General features: G+C 32.9%; 2 protein-coding genes and 1 non-coding gene across 3 annotated transcripts; 2 read left to right on the top strand and 1 right to left on the bottom strand.

The window, feature by feature from the left end:
• Positions 1-1303: 1303 nt before the first annotated feature.
• LOC127150800 (small nucleolar RNA snoR138) lies at positions 1304-1471 on the top strand. Its single transcript, XR_007823382.1, has one exon. It is a non-coding gene; the product is annotated as a small nucleolar RNA snoR138 (small nucleolar RNA).
• Positions 1472-2902: 1431 nt separating this feature from the next.
• On the bottom strand, positions 2903-4983 carry LOC103485984 (uncharacterized). Its single transcript, XM_008443765.3, has 2 exons — positions 3498-4983; positions 2903-3351 (listed from the first exon to the last, which is right to left on the bottom strand). Exons 1-2 carry the CDS (start codon positions 4251-4253, stop codon positions 3235-3237), a joined length of 873 nt encoding a protein of 290 aa, XP_008441987.1. The 5' UTR covers positions 4254-4983; the 3' UTR covers positions 2903-3234.
• Positions 4984-7204: 2221 nt separating this feature from the next.
• Positions 7205-11053, top strand: LOC103486178 (uncharacterized). Its single transcript, XM_008444049.1, has 2 exons — positions 7205-7269; positions 10642-11053. Exons 1-2 carry the CDS (start codon positions 7205-7207, stop codon positions 11051-11053), a joined length of 477 nt encoding a protein of 158 aa, XP_008442271.1.
• Positions 11054-21584: the final 10531 nt, after the last annotated feature.

The following is a 21584-nucleotide window of genomic DNA, read 5'->3' as shown; positions in this document are numbered from 1 at the left end:
GAACTTCAATGTGTAAAAAAGATAAAAGAGAATAGTAAAAGTCGGAACACAAGAGAGTTCTTCGAGCCACATGACCAAGTGTAAAATGTTGAGCATGAATAGTTAAGTCGTGAGCGATAGAATGATTAGACCAAAAGAAGTTTGATATAACCACATAGATGAATATATCTAGTAGTGTTGACAAAATTTTAAACCTTATTCACAAATCTAGAATTTTCAACCAAAAAACTCCAAAGAATTTAGTAGTCAATATCAATCTAAAGGAGAGAATTGTCAACTTCAAGAGCTTTAGTAAAATATATGACAATGTTTTCCTAAGCTCCAAATAACTCGCTAAAGAAAAATGACTCCATATGAGTTGTTATATCATCATCCGAATCTTGAACAATGGTTTTGGTATTCACTCCACCATTAAAAAATGTGGTATTAGAGATCTTAAAGAAGGGACTACTAACAAGTGAGGGGTCTCCTCAATGTAACCATGAGGGAGTTAAAAGAGCAAGAGCTAACTTAGACCGTCAATAAATGGTTATAACTTAAGTCTCTGAGTTTGGTTTACATAATATAAGTCAAATTTTTTTTACATACATTTCACACATATGTGATAGGAAGTAAGTGCATGTTAGATGCCAAAACCAATTACAACTACTTGATCTAAAATTTTGAGAATTAGAATAATCACCACTACACATAGATATTTTTTTTTAACAGACATCTAGCCTTATGACGCATCTCGTCAACAAAAAGGTGACATAAAAATTATCAACAAAATGGTCAAGGTGTATCTAAAATTCTTTTCTCCATTGCTTCTTTTATAGATAGTATAGATCACTATAAACCTTCGGTATAATGAATTGATCTCTCCTTCCAACTTTTGGGAGAGAGAAAAAGAAAAGTACAAGAAGAGAGAGAAAATGAAAGAAAAAATGTTTTTATTTTGTGGTTACCGAGTAATTTCCTAATGGATGGCACTCCAAAGGAAGGGTAATATGGTAGTTTCACTTATTACGAACTAGGCCCAGCCCATTTTTAACACTCAGGCCCGATTCAGAAAAGCCCAAACCCTAAAAACCCTAAATCAAATGTCGCTATTAAATTGTTCCCGCCCCCATTCTTTAATCGCTGTGGATTCACCTAAAAAATTCCTAATCAAATAACCAATTTTATCTCTTTTTCTCTCGCGTTTTGTATTTTCATTGCAATTCCTGCAAGATCTTTCTTTCTTCTAGTGTTGCTAATGGTATTCGTTTTTTAGATTTGGGGGAAAGGAAAAAATGAAACTGGTAATGCACTTGGTTTCTGCATAGCCTTTCGAATAACCAGAAGGTGCTAATTATTTTTCCACACCGTTTGGTTCAGACAAAGGCTTATATCAATTGATCGGATTATAATATTATTCCGTCGCCGAATCCGTTTGAGGGAGTCGAACGCTTTTTCCTTTCGTTCCTCTCCTAGATAGATTCGGACATTTCTCTGCCTACCCCCATATCTTTTGTAGTTTATTCGTTCTTTTTAGCTCTTTTGATAAGGCATCTGATCTGGGTTTTTGTTAGCTTTTTCGAAAATTGGATGTTCTTTTTTTTCTTCTTCTTTTTAAGTGAATCTGGGAGTGTTGGATGTAGGTTTAGATGCTGTTGCGAATTTTTAAGGCTAAATAGTGATTAAACAAAGCTTTGTAGATTAGTGAAAATGATATTCTGTAATTGGATTTTGATTTAGGGATTTAATCGTTTTTGGCAATCTGATTGTGAAATATGGGGTTGATTACGTAAAGGGTTTGCATTGTTTGATGTTTAAGACAATGTATTTTGTCAATAATACAAATGGCGAAGCTATGGTGTATTGACAAATTAAGTTTGATATTTTGTGAATAGTTCAAATCCCACCATTGATCTATCACTTTCTGAAGTGGGTCATGACTCATGAATCTCTTTCCCTTTCATTGGACTCCTGACTTTTCCCCTTAAGTTTCTCCTCTATTGAATTATTTGATCTGATCGATTTTGCATTATTGTTTACTGTTCTAATCTAGAAAAAGAAATAGAGAGGGAATTCTATTTTAGATTTTGCTTATTCTATTATTTAGTGGGTCACTCTCTCAATTCAGTTTCATTATTTTGGCCTGAACTTGGGTTCTTCTATTGTTTTGCCTTGTATGTAAGCAACATTAATTAGTGGGAGAATAGGGTAAGTTTGTTTGAACACTCAAGAACAACGCATAAACAAAATGGGCCAAGGAATAACAAAAAATGCATCTTTCTTGTTTGGTAGCTAAGCTCAACTTGGCAGTCATTTAATTCTTTCCCAGGGGCAAATGCCTTTATGTTTAAGAGAATCTCTGGTCCTGTAATATGCTCTCTTCTCGGTTCTAAAAGATTGAAATTGCTCTTTTGATTGTGTGTTAGCCAGGAATCTAAGGAAAAAAAGGCTTCGGAGGGTTTGAAGGTAAATTAAGATTCACACATCTAAACAAGATGGTCAAAACTATGATAAAAGCAACATCGTTCTTTCCTGGTTGCTAATTTGATTATCTTTCACACGGCAAGTACCTTTGTGTCCAAGAGAATCTCTATTCTTTTTGGTTCTAAAAGATAAAAGATGGAAATTGCTCATTTTATTGTGGTGTTTCCAGTCAGTCAGGAATCAAAGAAAAAGGGTTTAGAAGGGTTTGAAGGTAAATTAAGATTCAAGGCATTCTTTAATGCTAAAGACTTGCAAGTCTTTTTAAAATATCTCAAAACTTTTAACGTTTAAGTATTATTTTTTAATGCTGAAGACTCTTTTGTTGGTTACATTAATTGGAGTAAGACAAAAGTTATAATCTTGAGACCTTGTCAGAGGAGTTATTGTATACAGACTAAAATGGTGGCATTCTAACCATCAAATGCTGAGGCTCAACAAGTTTTGCTAAAATAACCTCTTTCATTTCCTATGTATATTGCGTGAATATTGGACCAATTATCCAGACTGAGCATTATGGAAGACACAATAAAATCGTACAAACCTTTGAAATTCATAGTTGAACAACACTCGGTATTGGCTTAGGCTAGGACTCCATCCAGTATGAAACCAGGTTGGACTCCTAAACCTACTTTTGTTCTTAAAGCTATAATCTCTATGTACAGAGATGGTAAACTTTGCATAGAAAAGTAGAACTGGGCTTTGGCACATCCACCTCAATTCATCCTCTAGTGTTAGAGTTTGTCTTCAAGGCAGAGCGAACTCTTGGCTTCCTTAGAGCCCACCATAGTGTCCACCACAGGTTATATGAGCCCTTGTCTGTGGAAGTCCTCTTGCTGCTGAGATTGCTTCATTTAATCTAGTGGCTTGCTGAACTGCTTGCTTTAATTTCTGCAAAAAAATGCTACGAAAATAAGCTTCTGCAGCTTATGGGTTACATGAGCTGAATATTTTCACTTAATAGTTAATTCTCTAGAAAATTTTGCTTGTTCATTACTGTTTGAGGTAATATTACATAATATTTTTGACTTTCTGACCTTATCATGGGTATAGATCTGGATTCTCAGCTTGTGTTGGTTGCCTCCATGAAACAGAATACAAATAGTGGCAGCTGCAACACCAAAGGAGCAAATGGCTCCAATTCCATTTAAACTCCACTTTAATATGTTTAACCCACCCATGGATCCATCCCAATTCATCTCATCTTTGTTTGCATCAATCTCTTTGTTGCTTTTCTGGCTGATCAAGTTCATTCTAGGGGAGTTTGTAATGTTCTCTTTTGATTCACCCCCATCATCAAACTGATAATGCCCAACATCAATTTGAGGCTTTGTTCCTTTGTTACTGGATCTGGGTGAGTCTAGTTTCATGTCGACGAATTCATTTTCCTTCATTTTCTTGAAGAAAACTTGGGTAACAGTATCTTGATCTGCTTCCACAGCTCCTTTCTGATCCTTTTCACTCATGGCTGATGGCACAACACCGATCACGATGGACTCCTTTTCTTTTTCTTTTTCTTTCAGTGCTAGTGAATCATCATCTGGGATTTTGACAATTGGTGAATCCAATTGAAGATGAACAGGAATCGGCTGTCTAACCAATCTTGAAGAAGACGGTTGGCTGATGTGCTGCTTGGAAGAAGAATTCATTGACGGACAAAGGAAGTAGTTCATATCAAACACAATCTTAGCATCAGAACCGGAACGCCTCTTAGCGGAAACAATCTTCTTTTGATCATCTTTGTAATCAAGCAACCCATCATCTGATAGAATTTCCCATTCATGGAGGTCCATTTTTTTTTCCTTTTTCTCTAGAAGAACTAGGGAGAAATAGAGGATGAATGATTGGATGCTGAGAAACAAAAGAAAGTCACAACAAGGTGAACTTTATATGAAACGAGACTCAAAATTCAAAACTTTTTTGCAGAAGTGGTTTAGCCAAAGCCCTCTGAGAAGTTGTGTCTTGTAGCTCTTGGACAGGGGACTGCCAAAAGCAAAATGATATGAAGTAATTTTTGGAGTGCTTATCCCTTTTTAATTCTCTCAAACAGTAATGACAAAAGGGTTGATGGGGTCAGTAAGGACCCACCAAGAACTCAAATGATAAACCCTCTTAGATTCCTCTAGCTTTCTTCTTTGTGCTGCTTTATTTGTGAATATATATTTAGATAGGGAGGAGAAAATTCTTTCTGAAGATGGTTTGTTTGGAGAAGAAAAAAATAAAAAACTTGAGAGGAAGACGAGAGGAGTTTGATGATTTTGATGACTATGGTGGCTGAATTTGTTTGGGTGATTCTAAGAAGCCACAGCCTCACAGGAATGGAACCAAAAAACTAATTAAAAAGTGTGTCGGTTGCTTGCTGGGATTGTCTAGAAGCGATAAGGATAGGATAAGTGTATTTTCTTTTCCATCTTTCTTTCTTTTTTAGAAGGAAGAGGAAAGTTAAATGTTATTTTGTAAATTGCAGCTGTCCATTGCTAAGAATCTTCTCATTGACAATACCTAGAAAGACCAGAAACTTATAAGTTTTCTTTTTCTTTCTTTTAATTATTTGATCTCTATTTGGTTTTTAATTTCTAAATTTGTCATAGATCTTATATAATTTTTAATAAAAATTTATTCCCAAATATAAAATTTATTCCCAAATATAGTAAGATGATAAGAAAAAAAAAGAAAAGTAATTGTAAAATTAGTAAAATATTATCGCTTTTCTATCGGTAGATACTTCTAAAAGTTTTGTTATTTGAAATAATTTTTTTTATAAAATTAATTAATTTTATTAATATATAAATCTAAATTTTATTTTAGAAGAAGTTTTAAATATAACAAAATATAATAAAATATTTTATAACAAAATATGGACGTATATTATTTTACTATCAGTGTTGATTATCAATTTTAAAATCTTTTTATATTTATAAATGGGATAGTTGCAAATGTAGCAATTATATTTAAAATAATTAAGTATATAGCAACATTTTAAAAAAATTGCAAATATAACAAAATCTGTCAAAATCTATCAATGATAGGAGTCTATCGATAAACCATGTAGCAAATGTTAGTCTATCACTCTTAAACCATAAGAGTCTATCATCGATTGAAGTGTATCACCGATAGATTTTGCTATATTTACAATTTTTTTAAAATATTGCTACATACTTAATAATTATTCTAAAAATTGCTACCTATTGTAATTATCCTTTATATATATTTAACAATCTTGTTATTTAAAATTATTTTCTTATATTTTTATGCAATGCGCCGTAGATTTTCATTAACTTGATTACATTTCTACTATCAAATAATCCTTTAATAGGTAAGCTTGACAATTTTTATATAACCTCTTAATAGGTAACCTTGAGGATGAGGATTTTTATATAACCGGATTTTTATATAGACGGTTAGTAAATATATTCAAATCACTTTCAAAACAACAAGCAAACAATAAACTTAACTTTCTAGAGTATTTAATTTTGAGAATAAGTCATTTTGAAAAAAATCAAGAATGAATCATTTTTTGAAAAAGTTTAAAGTGTGTGACAAAAGATTCAAAATAGGGTTTTAAATAATTTCAAAGTTTACCACCTTTGTTAAGAAAAGAAAGAAATAGTTTGAATAGATGCAGTTAGTTCAAAAAAAGTTTTGAATTAGTATTCTCACCATTTGCTGCTTTTATTAATTATAATTATAATAATAATTATTAGAGGGTAGAGCGAAAGTTGAATATTGGAAAGTTGCCAATTCTCAACTTTTAATTTTATTAAAATGAAACGTAGACTTTGGCTCTTTTTTATTTTTATTTTGCCCTTTTTGTGTTTGTTATATTCACTCTCTCCTTCTTATTTTATCAAAAAAAATCTAATGGAAATCTATTAAAAGCAGTTACTTTTATTATAACATTCATCCTTTCACACTATTATTAATCTTCCTCAATATTTTATTCTCACCTCTCCTTTCTTTTTATTATTATTATTTCTTTCATTAGAAACATTGTCAAAAATAAAATATTTGATAAAATACTTAAACTTCAAAGAAAAATCAAGTCTAATGAATTTTTTTAGTTCTACGGAAGTGTAAACATTTTGTTAAATTTTTCTTCTTCTTTTTTTTTTTTTTTGTCAATTTTTTCTATATTTTTGAAAAACCCCTTATTATTACTTCCTTTCATCTAATGTTTTTTTAGGGTGTGTTTGGGCCTCGAATATAGGGGAAAAGGAATTAGGGTTAAGGTTATCCTAATTCCCATTTAACATATCTTTTCCTACTCTTATTCTGTCGTACGCCCCTTCTAACCCTACCTCATTTTTCGATCAAAATCCACCGTTTTCCTCTCCATTTTCGTTCCATTTTCTTGTAATTATCTTCCCATTTTACTTTGATTATTTTTCCATTTTCCAATCTCTTCTCCCTTCCTCTTCACTCTTAACGAAGTGAAAGTTCATTTACATTTCCTTCCTTCCCTTTTCTAAGCATATCTCCGTGTTCTTCTTTCGATTTTTTTCCTACTCTCCCCAATTCTTTTGTCGTTTCGGCACTACCTCCGAAACGGTTCTCATCCTCTCTCTATTTTGCGTTTCGTTGATTGGTTGCCAAGAATGTGCGTGACCTCCGAAATGTTTCTCATCCTCTCTCCATATTTCCATACGTTTCGTGTGCCGAAGAACCCTTCCCGCTCTCCACTCTTGTCGGTCCTAGAATGAGTTTACTGCACTTTTATTTGTACCCAACAACCATATTGTCATACATGGTGAAAGAAAGCCAAGTAGAGGCATGGCGGAGCATGGCAGGGGTTCTCGGTCTACACCGAAGGTATGCTCAACCTATAATGAGTATTGTGGTGGTCTCTCTGATTTCTTTTTCATGTTTGTTCATTTTTTAGGTCCAATATACATTTCTTTTTCCATTGCCAGTGATGAGTTTAATCTTACCCACTATATGATGCACGATTCTATTTTTGTTAACTATTTTTTTCTAATGCTTCGTCTGTGAACTTGTTTAATCATTCTCACTATGTGTCCTCACATTCGTTTGTTTTGTGTCCATATGTGATCAATTTTGTTTTGCCTCCGTATGTGATCAATTTTGTTCCACCTCTATCTTCTGAACATGTATGGATTTGTTTTACAAGCTCTTCTATTTCAATTGTTGCATCGAATTGTTGTTACAACCTCCTTCTTTCTGAGAATTCTATCTATTCCTGTAGCCTATGTACAACAATGTGATGCCTACTATGTGTGTTGAAAAATATGATCAGCTACTTTCTTCAGCTTTGACTGCATTTCTGAAATCTCCTATTTTACGGAATTCTTGTTAGACTTAATTAATGTTGGCTGCCTTATTTATTTATGATACTCCCTTTACTATATATTTAGACCTTCCTCCTTGCATTTCATGCCCAACTGTCTTTCCCTTTTGGTGTACTTGCACTCCTCTTTGATATGTTCATCAAATCTCTTTGGTGTACTTGCATTCCATTAGATTTGCCACTTTAGCCACTGTTTTCAATAATTTACAACTCAATCATGTTTGAATGTAACATTTAAAACCACACTAGATATATGTCTCTTGTGCTCAAAGATAGAGTTAATTTAGCCCATTTGTTTTGCCTTCTTTGCCACTGTTCGTAATTATTTACAATACACTGATTCTGTAAATTTGTTTGCTTCCTCCTTTGAATGCTCCATTGCTCTCGGTTTGATCACTCTTTGGTATGTTCTTAAAATTTTTCTTATTTACTTTTTATAAAACAATTCTGCTTGTTTTACTCTGTTTTCTCCCTATGACTTTCCTCATGCACTTCACCTTAGCTTTTTTTTTTATTATTTTTACCTATTACACCATTATTTTATATGTTGAACATGTTCACTTACAATGTTAATGCATCTCATTTGTTTTGGCATTTTAGTCACGTTTTTTTAATATTTTACAACCCTCTTACTTCTGTTTTCAATGCATTCCATATGTCACCACTGTTGTATATGTCTCATATTCTCAACTATCATGTTCATTTAGCCCCTGACTGTTGCCTTATTTGCGACTGTGTGTAATTACTTACAACTCATTGTTTCTGTCACAAGAAATGCTTGCTGTTTTTAATGCTCCATGTTGGTTTGTGCACTGTGTTGTCACACTGACCACTGTTTTGTGAACATGTTTTGATACAACACATTAGAATGATCTCTATTTTAGGTCTCTCTTTGGTTGCTTCTCTTTTACGTATAATGTTATTGAGTCCATCGCACAAAATTCTACCGCAAATGCATTCTTCTTGAACATCTTTGTAGGAATTTCTTAACTCTGAGGCTACTTCCTTTCCTTTACATTATGTATTGACACTTTTATTTTTTGTACGGTCCCATGGATTTGTAAGTTTTCATTTGTGGTTAAGGTATGTTTAATTTGCGTTTTTTATTACTTTTTTACTATACGTAATGTTTACCGACATGCACATGTAATGACAAGGTCATTTTTTGTCTGCATCTTCAGGTTGTCGTACTTAAAGCATTCGTAAACGAGGTATTACGACTATAAACCTCATTCATTTATGAAGTCGATCTATATGTGGTCTACTTAATTGTTTTTGTAATTATTTCTTTTCTTTCGTTATTATTCATTTATGTTTGTTATATGAAATGCTTTGAATTCTAGCTTGTAAACCATATTTTTCTTATTATGTTAAATGATACTTTTTCTTTATTCATTCCTTTCCATACTACATTTGCCACTGCATTTAACTCATGTTAAAAGATCTTTTTTTTTTTGACAAATAAATTGGGTGACATTTAACTCATGTTAAATGATAATAAATTTGAAATTTATTTTTTCAACTAACTTTATTTTATCTAATGTGTAGTGAGTTACAAATTCCTAACTCCCCTAGTTAATTTAGAAACAAATTATATTTATAAATATATTTTACAAACACCCCCAATTACTTTAGAAACAAATTATATTTATAAACATATTTTACAAACTCTCCCAATTAACTTAGAAACAAATAATATTTATAAATATATTTTACAAACTTCAATTAATTTAGAAATAAATTATATTTATAAACATATTTTACAAACTCCCTCGTTACTTTAAAAAAAATTATAATTATAAACATATTTTACAAACTCCACTAGTTAATTTAGAAAAATGTTAAATTTGAACATATTTCCAACATTTCTAAAGTTAATTTCAAGTATGTCATTAGGCTAACAACATTTGAATGTAATGCGTTCTCAGGATTCTTTTTTAACAAGGTGTCAATCTAGTATTTATAATGGACGAGCACGAGTTTGCGTCTCTTCTAAATGCGTTCAAAACATCCCAACATCAGTTAGTACTAATGTTGGAGCTGTTAAATGACGACATGAAGAGGATAACACACATCCCCCATGACACTAGGCATTGGATTAGATAGTTAGCCTATTTCCGCATGATTCATGCCCCAGACATAGTGTGTCGCCAAAGTACGAGAATGGACCGAAGATGTTTCATCATTTTTTGTCACCTACTGAAGACCATTGTTGGACTAACGTCGACGGAAGTCTTCGATGTTGAGGAGATGGTAGCAATGTTCCTTCACATTCTTGCATACGACGTGAAAAACCATGTGATTCAACGGGAGTTCATGCGGTCGGGTGAGACAATTTCCCGTCATTTCAACATGGTTTTGTTGGCCGTTATTTGACTTCATGACGAGCTTTTAAAAAAACCAAAACCAGTGCTCAACGATTGCACATATTAAAGATGGAGGTGGTTTGAGGTACACATTTCTTTGGAACTACGTACTTTCAACCCAACGACATTAGATCCTGTCAGTAATCATTAATTATACGTTGCAGAATTACCTAGGTGCATTAGATGGAACATACATAAAAGTCAACATTCCGGCAAGTGACCGAGCTAGTATAGAACACACAAGAGGGAGGTCGTCACAAATGTACTTGGCGTGTGTAACACGAAAGGAGATTTCGTTTACGTACTTTTCGATTGGAAAGGATTAGTTGTAGACTCACGCATCCTTTGTGATGCCATTTCAAGACCTAACGGCCTGAAGGTGGCCAAAGGTAGTTACCTACGAAATTGTACGTATAAATGCAATTTTGCAATTAACATATGCGATATTGTAATCATGCAATGTGATCACAAACTATTACTACCTGGTTGATGTTGAGTACCCAAATGCAGAGGGTTTTCTGACACCCTACAGAGGCCAATGCTACCACTTGCAGAATGGCGTGGTGCTAAAAATGCACCTTCAACGTGCAAAGAGTTCTTCAATATGAAGCATTCGTCTGCTCGTAATGTGATCAAAAGAGCATTTGGTGTCTTGAAGAGTCGGTGGACGATACTGCAGGAAAAGTCATACTACCCTGTAAAAGTCCAATGTCGCACAATACTCACATGTCTCCTCCACAACCTTATCGATAGAGAGATGACAAACTTTAATATAGAAGACGACATAGATGAGGTTGATTCCACCCACGCGACTACTGTCGGCGATGACATACATTATATAGAGACGTCCAATGAGTGGACTCCGTGGAGGGACGAGCTTGTAGAAGAAATGTTTAGTGACTGGGAGTTGCGTAACCAATAGAACAATTGAATGTTCACCGTTCATTTTCATACCTAAGTAGTGATTGCACTGGGTCTTTTTTTGTCATAGTTTTTTTGATATATTTGTTTTTAATGTATTAATTACGCAAGTAAATTAATGGCAAACTGTTTTTTAGTAGGAGTTGAATGTACTATGTATTTGTGTTCTAATCATAGGGAAATTAATGACACTAATATGTTTACATTTGATTTCTAGCATGGCAAGTACATCGAGACTACCTAAGCACAGTTGGACGAAAGAGGAAGAGCCAGGCCTCGTCGAGTTAGTAAATGGTTGTGGGTGGAGGTCCAACAACAAGACCTTTTGCCCTGGGCACCTAAATCAATTGGAAAGAATGATGACCTTCAAGATCCCATGTTGTAACGTCCATGCTTCAACGATCGATAACCGAATAAAATTGTTGAAGAGAATGTTTCATGCGCTTGCGAAGATGCGTGGCCCGACCGATAGTGGGTTTGGGTTGAACGATGAACAAAAGTGCATCGGCGCAGAGAAAGATGTCTTCGACAATTGGGTCAAGGTGCATTACTAGTCATTTCAACAATTACTGTAGTATATTTAAATAAAGGACTAACCATTTATTATTGCACTTGTACAGAGTTTTGTACAGAGTCATCCGGCAGCTAAGGGCCTCCTTAATAAGTCATTTCTCCACTATGACGAACTGTCGTACGTGTTTGGCAAAGATTATGCGAAGGGAGCCCGAGTCGAGACTTTTGTGGATGTTGGGTCAAACTATCTTGTTGGGTACGAGGCATTTACTGTTGACACTGAACCGAATATGGACTTCCAACCAATGTATAGTCAGGGATTGAACATGTCGTCTGATGAATTGATGGAAACAAGAACCACTCGGGTAAGTGAGGGTAGGTATGTTTCGAGCAGGTCTCTACGGAAACGTGGTGGACAGGCTGCAGACAGTGGAAAAGTAATTCACATTGCGATTTGAGTACGAAAATGAACAACTTAACCGCATCACTGAATGACCTGTCCTACAACGTCAAGACGCAAGCCAAACACATCAAGAGGTTGTTCAATAGTTTGAGGCCATCCCTGAGCTGACATTGATGGATAGGTGTTGCTTAATGCATATACTGATACATAACGTGGACGACATGAAAGTTTTCCTTAATGTTCCTAACAATATGAAGTACCTATACTGCAGCATCATTCTTGGAGAAAACCGATGGCCAGTTTGTTTGTTGTATTTGTATTCAGTGGCTTTTCTGACTTCGACTATATGTTCTTCTTATTATGTGTTTTGTCTTATTATCTCACGAACTTCTCTTTCTGTTCAAGCTTTATGGTCTTTATTTTCATTTCGCTTTCATATGTAATGGTATCATATTGTTGTACTATTGTATAAATGTACTATTTTCGTTGAAGTTCTATTGAAAAAATATTTCTCAATTGCGTACACATGGAAATAATTTGTTTAAATGCGCTAACGGAATGAAAAATTTATGCATTAATTTGTACGACAGAACATAAAAGAAGAAAAAATTATTAAATGGGACTTATGATAACGATTTAGAAAACAAATATTTTGTTACTCACAAGGTACGTCAGAAAAATATTTTAAAACGTATATAAAAAATATTTTTGGTTATTCTAATTACATAAATGAATATTGATAATTTACAAAAATTAAATTATATTTTTTAATTCTTATATTTATATTCCTTATTAAAAAAATATCCTAAATCCAATTAACGTAATCCTTGCCCCAAACAATTATTATAATAATACTACACTCATAACTCTTCCTCCAAACACATGTTATAATAATACTACAATAATAATTTTTCCCTCAAACACATCTTATAATAATATTACAATAACAATCCTTCCCCCAAACACATGTTATTATAACACTACTATGATAATCTCTCCCCCAAACACATACTATCATAACACTACCTTTCATATTCTTTTTACCAAACACATATTATCATTAACACTAGGATTATCATAATCCTTTTCCCCTATAACTCTTTCCCTGCCCCAAACATATTCTAATAATGTCAAATTTTCAAAGACATATTTTTGTTTAAAAAATTCAGCTAAGAACTTAGGAAATGTGAGAACCATATCGAGTACGTACCAAATATAGATTTCAAAATTAGAAAATTATGTAAGACTGATATTTAAATTGTTAAAACAACTTTTTTAATTTTGAGTTTAAACATAATTTATACTACTAAAATTGATTTTGATTGATTATAAAAGTTATTCAAAAGTGATTTTGAAAATATACAAATATGACTATACGGAATAAATAGGATTTAAATCTCAATAAAAGTTTACTTGTGTTTATTTTGTTTCACCCAATTTAAAATGGAGCCAATTTTGTTATATGAACTATAGTTTAGAGGTGCATGCATCATAGAAAATACGTGAGTTTTGTAATTTGCTCAAATAATAGAAACTAATAAGAATGATTTGAACCATTTTCATGTCAACTTTGCTTTTGAGGTAGTGATATCTACAACACAATAAATAGATTAAAGTGATGGTATATATATTAGTCCTTTCATATTGGTTTCTTTCCAACTAAAAGATAACTTCAAAAAATCTAACTATACTGAGTTAAATTCTTCATATTATGTTTTGACATTCTTAGAAATGAGAGAGCTCCTCTTCTTTATTTAAATTTATGATATTTAGGATAAAAGAAAAAAGAGAGAAGAAATAAAAGAGAGGGAGATTCCTGATGTGCAGATAATCGATTTATCCATGGGCTAGTTTTTCATATGAGATTTCGACGAAGGAAATATAATTCATGGACATGAAGTTGATTTTTTATTTTTGTTATGAGCATTACAATCTCTAATTTCAGCATTTGATTCTTTTTTTTTAAGACTTAACCTTGACTGGTCGATTTTCTTAAGGTCGACCTTTTGTATTGATGGATCCTTTTTTAGAATCAACCTTTTGATTTGATTGATCCTTTTTTAGAATCAACCTTTTGACTTGTTGATCTTATTAGATGATCAACTTTTGGGCTTAATGATCTTCAAGATTTGTTAATTAGCTTGAATCATTCATTAGTTGGTTGATCAGATTGGATTTGCCTTTGGTTGTTGATTGAGTCAGATCAGCCTCCTAGCTTGTTTATTGGGTTGGACGGACCTTTATGTAATCGAGTTGGGTCGGTCTTTGGTCTGTTAATCAAATTGAATTGTAGGAAAAGTAAGATCGGAATGTCGAACAGAAATAGTTGTGTAGTGACGAACCACTACCCTGAAAGTAATTACGGTCGATCGAGGTACCAATCGTGTTGTCGGTTGCTCCCCAAGGTTAACATAACTCCCCTACTCAAACATGCACTCACCGGAACAGTAGAACGTGGAATGCCAAAAAGAAAGACCAATGATAGAATGTGAGTACAAGAACATGAACCTGAACTAAAAGAGAGCGTGCCAAATGAAAGAGACAAAAATACCCAAAGTGAAAACTAATTACCAAATTAGTTTTCAAAATGGGTTACAAAATTAAAAAAAAATGAAATAGATAATTAACAAAAAAAATTATTTGTTCTTCGCGTAAGCATGATTACCCAAACCCGCCCACCCAACCAGATGACAACGACAATGCACATGCGTGTGGTGACAAGGAGGGTTATGCTATCACCACCAATATACTTTGTTTCTCACTTAAGCTTCTTTGGTATTCATACCCTCTCTCCTCTTCTAAATTTTTCAATGTGGGACAAGGAAAGTTAAATTCTCTCAACTTTATTTATGGGCTTAGGACCACAAGTCATTTTTAACAATCCCCCACAAATGACTGTAACAACAAATTTACTGGGTAAATAAATGAAAATGAGATTTTGATGATTCTATTCTGAGTTAAGATAGGATATCAAGCTTAAACATCAATATCTAAAGATTTTAATTTATGTGTAGTGAAGCAAGGCAACAACCTTGTTAAAGGGAGTGAATTACATCTTGAACTTTCAATAACACTAGTTGAGACCCTCACAATACACTTTATTCCTGGTCTTTATATTGTTTTTTCAATATAGATTTGTGCTTATTATGGTCATGCATATGAACCTCAGGTCACCATGAAAGCTCTAGAAAGGGACCTTTAAACTCTTTCACATAAGGCACCCATACCTTCACTATCACGTTATGTGCTTCATCAAGTCTGTCAAAACAAACCACTCAAAAAAAGCAATGAAGACTTCTTCATCATTCATACAAATTATGGACCACTCAAAGGGTTTTAGTATCATCCATTAAGTCTATTTAAGGACTATCAACACAATGGGCTATGGATCATCAAGTCTATCACAATAGACCACCCAATATCAAGTGCTATAGATCACTAGTGTCCACTGAGGAATCTAAAACCACTTTTCTAGTTAATCCTTTGGTTAAAGGATTAGCCAGGTTCTTCTCAGACTGAACAAATTCTAAGAAAACAGTTCTTTCTTTTAACAATTGTTTCACAGCTCCATGTCTAAGACGTATATATGTCTTCTTTTGCCATTATAAACCGTATTCTTGGCAATACCTATGGTAGCCTGTGAATCGCTGTGTATAGACACTAGTACAGATGTCCCCCACAATGGTACATTTCTTAGTAGGCTTTTAATCCACTCAGCCTCTTGTCCTGCCAATTCTAATGCAATAGATTCATATTTTATAGTAGATCTAGCCATGCAAGTATGTTTGCAGACTTTCAAGATATTGCTCTACCTTCGAGAAAAAGATACATAGCCACTAGTAGAGTTAATTTCGTTATTATTCATAATTTAGTTTGCATCACAATAACCTTCTAATACAACAGAAAATTTGTTAACGTGCAAACAGTAATCTTTTGTGCCTTTAAGAAATTCAACAGATAACATAAAGTGTCCCAAAGATATTTATCAAGATTATGTGTGTATCTACTTAATCTACTGACAGCATATGCAATATCAGGTGTAGTGTAGTTCATTAAATACATATTACTACCATGATCTTTGCATAATTAGATTACGACACATTATCTTCCTTGTTCTTCTTAAGATTTTTACTAGCATCACAGGGAGTTCTCCATGGAGAAACATCAAAACTATCAAATTCCTTTAATATTTTCTCAACGTAATGAGATTGACACAAGGAAAAACCATCACCACAAGAAGTAGTGGTTATCCCGACGCACACAGGCATCGGTAGAGCCCACAAAAAGTATTGGTAATGGCTACTCCGACGCAGAAAGTCGCATCGGGGAAAACGTCGACAGTAGTGCATCGCGATAGGCAAAGTTGACTCTCGAACCGAACGATGTCGACCATTAGTTTTGCTTGACGCTGCCTTCGCTAGCTGGAGTGACACATTGGGGACAACATTTAACCAAACGTCTGATCAATACGTTGGTAATAAAGTATTGCCAACGTACAAGGCGACATCAACAAAAGTGGATCTTCGATGTGGCTTTGAGGGAACTTGGATTGACGTTGCATCGATATAGGTGCCCAAAACCGACGCCCCTTGTGCATCGAAAAAACATATTAAAAATAATTTATTTATTTATTATTATTTAATTATTTTCTATTGGATTCTGATTCAATTTAAATTCAATCAAATTATGAAAACAATTAAAGTGAAGTTACTAAAAAATAATTAAAATATAAAATCAAATTTATATTAAAATTAATTCAAATGTTAAAAAGGTACAGTAGGTTCAAGAATTACAAAATAAATAAAAACTAAAAACTAAATTTACTAACAGTCACGGACGCCGGTTTTTCCATGCCTCCTAACCTACAATGACAGGAAATTAAATGTAGATATATATCACCGATAAAAAATTGAAGAACTTAAAAAGTTAAAAAATACATACCGTAATGGAATCAAGGTGCTCTTTGTGCCCGAGTCAGCTTTTCAATCATCTTCCTCATATCTTCCATTGGTCGGACATTTTCTTTGTGTTTCACTACAAGAAAACAGAGATTTTTCGACGCCAAAAAGGACGTCAGCACAAAGAACATCGGGAATAAGGGTATTTCCGACGCCATGCACACTGCGTCGAGAGTGGCATCGGGAAAAAGGGTATTCCCGACGCCTGAAGCACGCGTCGGCCAATCGACATCGAGAATAGGCCAAATTAAATTAAAAATACACCTTATTTCTGACGCCATGCAGAGTGCGTTGGGAACGGCGTCAGACATAAGGGATTTTCCCGACTCACCGTAGGGCGTCAAGAAAACTCTTTTAATGAGCGTCAGGAATACCATTATTTCCGACGCCGTATAGGAGATTTCCAGACGCCGTCATGCGGCGTCAGAAAATTCTCTTTATAAACGTTTCAGTTCTGTTTTATACAGAACTGAAAATGAAAGGAAAAGGGAGAAGAGAGAAATGAAGAGCCTTCGTCGTCCGTAGCTCGCCACCGTAAAGACCTAGAACATAAATATGTTTCATTAGTCTTATATTCCTCCTCTCAAATGCTCAAACCTACTCCATGAATAAACTACACCTCATAAGTATCCAATATCCCAAATTTCACTACATCTAAGTTTAAACTAAAAAAGCTATCATAACTATAGGATCACTAGAAAAACCTAATGACATATAATTACCTTCAATCTTTCAAAGCTACCTAACACTTCCAATTAATGAGCTTTAGAAACTACTATACCTAACATTTTCAACAAATTATAAACCTCTAAAGGCTACCATAATCTAACTAACACTTAATTTCAATGAACAAAGCATAGTAAAAAAAAAAACTACATTCTACCATAACTGCAGGATAGTCACAACAAATCAATAAAAATTTTCAATTATTTTAACTATTTTAACATTTTAAAAATTTTCAATTTCATCGATTCAATAATTTCAATACATATAAATATATTTTCAACTGGGCCCCTCTATAGCAGTCACAATTTCAATAATTTAAACTCTGACCTATTACAAATTTCAATATTCCATTTGTACATACAATTTAATTAATAAACAATTCATATACATTTTAATTCATAAACTTCCAACAATCTATACATACAATTTAAAATCAATCATACAAATTAAATATCAATCTATATATACAATAATCAATATATAATCTACATTCAATAATCAATATACAATAATCATACATTTATTTAGCAAAAAAAAAAAACTTATGTTTAGCGAAATGTAGAAACGGCGACGTAGGACGACGATGAAAGGAGGACTATGGATGGCAAAGCACGACAGAAACAAACAAGGAGACAGAAGGCAACGACAACAGCGGATGGCAGACTCTCTCTTTATCTCTCTTGTTCTCGCGACGCAGCCTAAAAATGTCGTGAGAACCCCCTAATCTCGATGCGGTAAGTGAAAACATCAACATTACTTGTGATCAATCCTAATATTTCACTTATGGCATTGGGGAAATTTTAAAAAAAAATTCAAACGTTACAGTCCTCCGGACGTGGTCAACTTTATGTCGGTCAAATGTGGACCAATCCCGACGTCTCTTTGACAGCATCTGAAAAAAGTTGAAATAATTATTTAAATTTCAAGTTTTCCCCGATATGGTCAACCCTGACGTCTGTTGGGGTTGATGCCCTAAATCTCATGGTCTTGTAGTTTGTAATTGTACATATTATACAAACTTTTTATTTATCTAATAAAATAAAGTGTTTAATTTTATTTGACATTTAGTTGCATTAACCCACAAAACCAATAAACTAACATCCAAGGTTATCTTCTGTAACTTAAACATGTATGTGGTAACCTAAACATGTATGTGGAGACATACAGATGGATCATGTTTAAGTGATAACCTAAATGGTCTGTAGTAAATGGATAAGGTTGGATACCTTATCCTGGTGACACTACGAATACGGTCTGCTTTGTAGTTGTTAGAATTGTTCTAAAGTGCTACAAGTGATTTGATCCTAATCATTAATGTCGAGACATTAGAGCGGGGGTATTCTATACAAAGAGTTTGTATAAGACTGAATCATGAAATGAATAGTCTCTCTTATTAACACTATTACTAGTTGAGACTACATTTCACCAGGATGATCATAGGTGACTTAACCTGAATCATGAGTGAGTTGTGAACCTATGAAGGCAGGCCTTTGATTTTCATGGGTGAGAGTGGCCTATGTCGCCAACTCAATATGCCTACCATTCTGGGGATTTGTCTGATTGGGGAGCTAGAACCACAGCTACACAAGAAGGAATTCACTCCTTCTGTATAGATAGAGTAAGTAGAGAAATTGCTCTCTTAAGAACTGATTCCAGGACTTGAACAATGTGGCAACAGACACTCTCTTAGCCCGAGAAGAGTTCAGTTATAGTGGGACTATAATTATTGTTCATTAAAGAAATCAGTAGTACTTAAGGAGTAGATGTAACTATAGGGGCAAAACAGTAATTTTTGGCCTAGCTGTACTTACGAGCAATTTGTGAAGGGTCATTGCACTATTGATTGGTTATATCTAATGGATACAAAAATATCTACAGTAAGAAGAGTGCAACTATTAGTCTATAGTGGAATGACTAATAGTTAATGAATAGAGATTAATTAATTAATGAATAGAGATTAATTAATTAAGAATAAAGATTAATTAATTAAAGGGTTTAATTAATTAATCTCATATCATTGGAACTTTAATTTGTAGGTCCATAAGGTCCCCTTCTTAGCTCAATTTGATAATCAAATTTATTTTGGTTTAATTTGAATTATTCAAATTGATTAAAGGGAATAGGTTGTATATGATACAATTAATGTAATGTATTTGATACATTATAATATAAAGTTTTTTTTAGAGAAATTAATATTTTAATATGATTCAAATAATAATAATAATATGAATAAGATCATAATAAACTATAGGTTAAATTCATATGGATTCGATTTATATTAGCACTATAGATTATATGAAAGATTTAAATCATTGCTTATATTATATATGATATAATATAAAGTTTATATTATATGAGATATAATATGAATTAAATTTATATTCTTTTTTATTAATATATATTTAATTAATAAAACAACTTCCTACGTGTAGAGAGTGAGGGAGTTATTTTGATAACTTTTCTCCATCTCTCTTAAAGTTGGTTGAGATCACTCTGAATTCTAATTGCTCTGTTATCTCTCTTTTTTTTCTTTTTTTTTTTTTTTTTTTGACGTTCTATGTGTTCCAAAAAGAAAAAAAGAATTCTCTTCCAATTTTTTCCTTACCAAAATTACAGCCCACAACTCTCTGTTAGATTCTTTCCTTGAGAATAATGAGGAAGACTTCATGTTGTTCTTGAAAAATTTGAAGAAGATTTCTTGGAGGTTCTACAAAGGTTAGTTTCTTTTTCCTTTTTTCTCCATAGAAGCATGTTTAGGTTTTAGTTTTGTTTTTCTCTGAATTGTTGTTTTTGGGTTTTACAAATTGAATTCCATTTGTACGGCGTTCATACGCTTCCGCTTTGGAAATTCCATTCCTACAATGTCGGCATAGGCTAACACTATCCCGATGTCATACAGGTAGACCTCGAGGAAACCTTTAATTAGAATAATGTTTTAAAAAACTTGTTTTGGTTTTGAAAATTTGTCTTAAGAATATAACTCTCCTTTTTAAGATCGATGCAAACTATATATATATATATATATATATATATATATATATATATACACACACACATATACATACACACATACACACATACACACATACATACACACATACATATGTATATACATATCTATATATGTATGTACGTATGTATGTATATATGTATGTACGTATGTATGTATATATGTATGTATATAGGTATATATGTATATATATATATATACACATACATACAGGTAGACCTCGAGGAAACCTTTAATTAGAATAATGTTTTAAAAAACTTGTTTTGGTTTTGAGAATTTGTCTTAAGAATATAACTCTCCTTTTTAAGATCGATGCAAACTATAGTAAGAAAATGATATATATATATATATATATATATAGACACACACACACGTACATACATACGTACATACGTACACACACACATATACACATACATACACACATACATATGTATATACATATCTATATATGTATGTACGTATGTACGTATGTACGTATGTATGTACGTGTGTGTGTGTATATATATATATATATATATATATATATACATATGTTTGATTTTCAAAGACAAAAAACAAAAAACAAAATAATTACTAAAGAAGTCCTTAATTTCTAAACTTTGAATTTGATAATACTTTTTTAAATAATAATATGCTGTAAAAATGAGACACAATCGAACCACGAAAATCGACAAAATATAATATTAAAATAAATAAAATATAAGTAAAATAAAATAGATAAAAATTAAGAAAATAAGAAAATCGAAAAACTAAAAAGAACTCCACTTTCTCTCATTCATTTGGAAAATTTTCCCATATGCCTCTTAGAAAATCCATCAAATGTCAAGACACTTGCAAAAACGAAAAATAAGTTATAATAATTAAGTCCATAGTACACATTTATTGTTTGCAAAAATAGCAAAAACAAAACTCAACCCAC

This window comes from Cucumis melo, chromosome 8 (genome assembly GCF_025177605.1).
Source record: "Cucumis melo cultivar AY chromosome 8, USDA_Cmelo_AY_1.0, whole genome shotgun sequence".
In the NCBI taxonomy this organism is placed as follows: domain Eukaryota; kingdom Viridiplantae; phylum Streptophyta; class Magnoliopsida; order Cucurbitales; family Cucurbitaceae; genus Cucumis; species Cucumis melo.
Note: the sequence above shows the minus strand (reverse complement) of the source record. Positions and strands in the feature narration are given on the sequence as shown.